Consider the following 3,540-nt stretch of genomic DNA (forward strand, 5'->3'; position numbering starts at 1 on the left):
GGGGGGGTGTTGGGGGGGTGGTGTGTTGGGGTGGTGGGGGGGGGGGGGGGTTGTGTTATAATAACCCCTACAAATACAACTCATATACACTATAAACACTTTAAAGGAGACAGACATGTAGATGTTTGTGAAATAACTTTGTCTAGTGCTCTTATGAAAGTTTATAGCACGATTTGAGAAAATTTAACTATACTGAATGACAGCATAGACTTCTTCATGGCTAGTTTGCGTATTTCATTTTTCATTCTGTAACCTACTTGTTCTACAGATCTGTGTGCTAGTGTTAAATGCTACTGTTTTTGACATCGTTGATAACGTTTTTAGACAGATAATATCATGATAATGGGGGGGGGGGGGGTTGTGTTATAATAACCCCTACAAATACAACTCATATACACTATAAACACTTTAAAGGAGACAGACATGTAGATGTTTGTGAAATAACTTTGTCTAGTGCTCTTATGAAAGTTTATAGCACGATTTGAGAAAATTTAACTATACTGAATGACAGCATAGACTTCTTCATGGCTAGTTTGCGTATTTCATTTCATTCTGTAACCTACTTGTTCTACAGATCTGTGTGTACTAGTGTTAAATGCTACTGTTTTTGACATCGTTGATAACGTTTATGACAGATAATATCATGCTCATTTTTGCGTTTCTCTTTTCACTTTCTAAAGTGTTAAATTAAGTGGAAAAGACAAGTCCAAAAACGTTAATAATAGCTGGATCTGGCACCACGCCCTCACACTCACAACTCACAACTCTCTCTCAAGCCTCGTTCACTCCGCCAGCGCCTCGCATCGCAGCGATCATTTTCATACCACGAGCGCTAAACATTATTGCAAACTGTCTAAACTGTATTATGCATGTCATGCAGGCATTCATATGAGGAGTTTAACAGCAAATTAGTCATTCCAAGTACACATTTTATTTTTGAACATGAAAAATTTACAGAGGTTCGGTCCTCGGTGGCCTGTTTTGTTAAATTTATTGAATATCTTCAGATTTATTCAGAAACTAAACAAGTGACTGTCTTTGAGTGAATCATTGAACCATTAATATATCAGATTCATTCAAAAACACTTATTCATTCAGAAATTAAACAAGTGATTGTCACAGTGAATCACTGAATCATTTATAGCCTATATATATATATATTTAAACATAATCATACTTGCAAGATAGACTCAGTGCTTGTTCCTTGATTTACTTGATTTTATAAACATACCACCAAAATGCTTTAAGAAAACACCTTCTTTAAAGGATTTTATCTATTTGTTGAAAACAGAGGCAACACAATTCATACACTGACCTCCTTCTGATATTAGCGTACATTCACCCATCAAATCTGCCTCTGATTGGTTTAGAGAGCTGGGGGAGGAGCCTGGGCTCAACATGCCAGTCAGTGGCTGTGGAGGCAAGAGTATTTCACTCGTCTGCCTGCCAAGTGCTGAACGCACTCTGGAGACGGAGTGCCTCACTCTGAATGCTGCATGTTGCTGTTTGCACTTCGACAGTGTTGAAACAGAGTCAGCGTTTTCAGATTCAGTCAGTTGCCGCTGTCTCCTATCCTCTGATTCTCTTTATGCATGTTTCTGTCTCTATTTATTTATTAATTTTTTTTGTGGGTGTGTGTTTTGTGTAGGAGGCTATTGCAGACCATTGTCGGATGTTTTTGCTCTTTTAGAGGAAGAGTTATCACTGAGGTGAGGTGAGGTGTATGATGCTCATAAAGCACCTGCTTTCTTTGATCCACATGACAGATGATGTTCAATTTGAATTTACCAAACTGACGTAGATAGAGATCAAAGCACTGACTACGGATATTCAGGGAAATGAACACCTCACATCATCATGGACTGCATCATTCACACCGAAATCACAGCCAGGGAGCTTTGCCAGTGGGAAAGCCTGTTCAAGGTGAGAGAGGATCAGCCTCTGGATGCTATGAGCAGCTCCTCATCTCCACAGAGGTCTTCCTCACACTCGGGCTTGTCAGTCTCCTGGAGAACATTCTGGTGATTGCTGCTATTATCAAGAACAAGAACCTTCATTCTCCCATGTACTTCTTTATCTGCAGTTTAGCCGTAGCAGACTTGTTGGTCAGTGTCTCCAATGCCTCAGAAACGGTAGTGATGGCACTCATCACGGGGGGCAACCTGACCAATCGCGAGAGCATCATCAAGAACATGGACAACATTTTTGACTCGATGATCTGCAGCTCGCTGTTGGCGTCCATTTGGAGTTTGTTGGCCATTGCAGTGGACCGCTACATCACGATCTTCTACGCCTTGCGCTACCACAACATCATGACCCAACGGCGGGCGGGCACCATCATCACCTGCATCTGGACCTTCTGCACGGTCTCTGGCGTGCTCTTTATTGTGTACTCGGAGAGCACCACCGTTCTCATCTGCCTTATCAGCATGTTCTTCACCATGCTGGTGCTTATGGCCTCGCTCTACGTCCACATGTTTCTTCTAGCCCGGCTGCACATGAAGCGCATTGCCGCCCTCCCTGGCAACGTCCCTATCTGGCAGGCGGCAAATATGAAAGGGGCCATCACAATCACTATCCTGCTGGGAGTATTTGTGGTGTGCTGGGCTCCCTTTTTCTTGCACCTCATCCTCATGATATCTTGCCCCCGGAACCCCTATTGCATCTGCTTCATGTCTCACTTCAACATGTATCTGATCCTCATTATGTGCAACTCGGTCATAGACCCTCTCATCTATGCCTTCAGGAGCCAAGAGATGAGGAAAACCTTCAAGGAGATCTGCTGCTGCTGGTATGGACTGACCTCTCTTTGTGTATAAGCTTGTTTCTGTTTGACGTCAAGGTACTGATTGGGAGATGTTGACTTGCTGGATGATGCTGAGAATGAAGAAGATCTAATTACACTGCATAGCTTATGTGATTATTCTGCACACATTTATTTGATACCCAGAGAAATGTGATACTATGGCTGTGCTGACCATGAAAAAAAATGCTAATGTTAATGACTCAATTATTCAGTTCTTTCATTCATTGACATGCTGTTTTTGGTGTTTATTTATATATACAAGTCGCATTCGTTTTATCTGCTGATTAAGAAATCAAAAAGTCAATATTTAAAAGCCAATATTTAAAAGCATTAAATGACAGAAAATGTATAGGACTGTGTGTGTTGTGATTCAGTTACTCAAGCACATGCACAATATTTGGCTACTGTGATAATGTTCTCTTAGCAGGTTGGTACCTCAATTATCCAGCTCGAGAACCGTTGCAGCTTAATAAATGTGTTTCATACTTATGAATTTATTTTTGTATTTTCTAAGTTAAGATAATTGTAACTTTTGTAATGCCATCTCATTGTGCAAATAAAACAACATCAAAACCAGCAATTATGCCTCATATGATTTCTTGTGGAATTGGTAAAATGATAACAGATTTGATGGTCTTTGATGGTTTTGCTTTTACTCTTGGATTTTATTCCATTTCCCTTCCTTTCCAGCTTCAGAGTCATGGAGCTCAAACGGTAAATATCTATATAATCTA

General features: G+C 40.6%; 1 protein-coding gene across 1 annotated transcript; it reads left to right on the top strand.

The window, feature by feature from the left end:
• Nucleotides 1–1,826: 1,826 nt before the first annotated feature.
• LOC107567405 (melanocortin receptor 4) lies at nucleotides 1,827–2,819 on the top strand. The gene has a single exon (XM_016253084.1). The coding sequence runs from the start codon at nucleotides 1,839–1,841 to the stop codon at nucleotides 2,817–2,819; it is 981 nt and encodes a 326-aa protein (XP_016108570.1). The 5' UTR covers nucleotides 1,827–1,838.
• The last annotated feature ends 721 nt before the right edge of the window (nucleotides 2,820–3,540 follow it).

The sequence above is a fragment of the Sinocyclocheilus grahami genome, unplaced genomic scaffold (assembly GCF_001515645.1).
Source record: "Sinocyclocheilus grahami isolate Dianchi unplaced genomic scaffold, SAMN03320097.WGS_v1.1 scaffold1156.1, whole genome shotgun sequence".
NCBI lineage: Eukaryota > Metazoa > Chordata > Actinopteri > Cypriniformes > Cyprinidae > Sinocyclocheilus > Sinocyclocheilus grahami.

Excerpts from the sequence above, each read along its gene's own strand:
- LOC107567405 (XM_016253084.1), top strand. The coding sequence starts at position 1,839 with ATGAACACCTCACATCATCATGGACTGCATCATTCACACCGAAATCAC.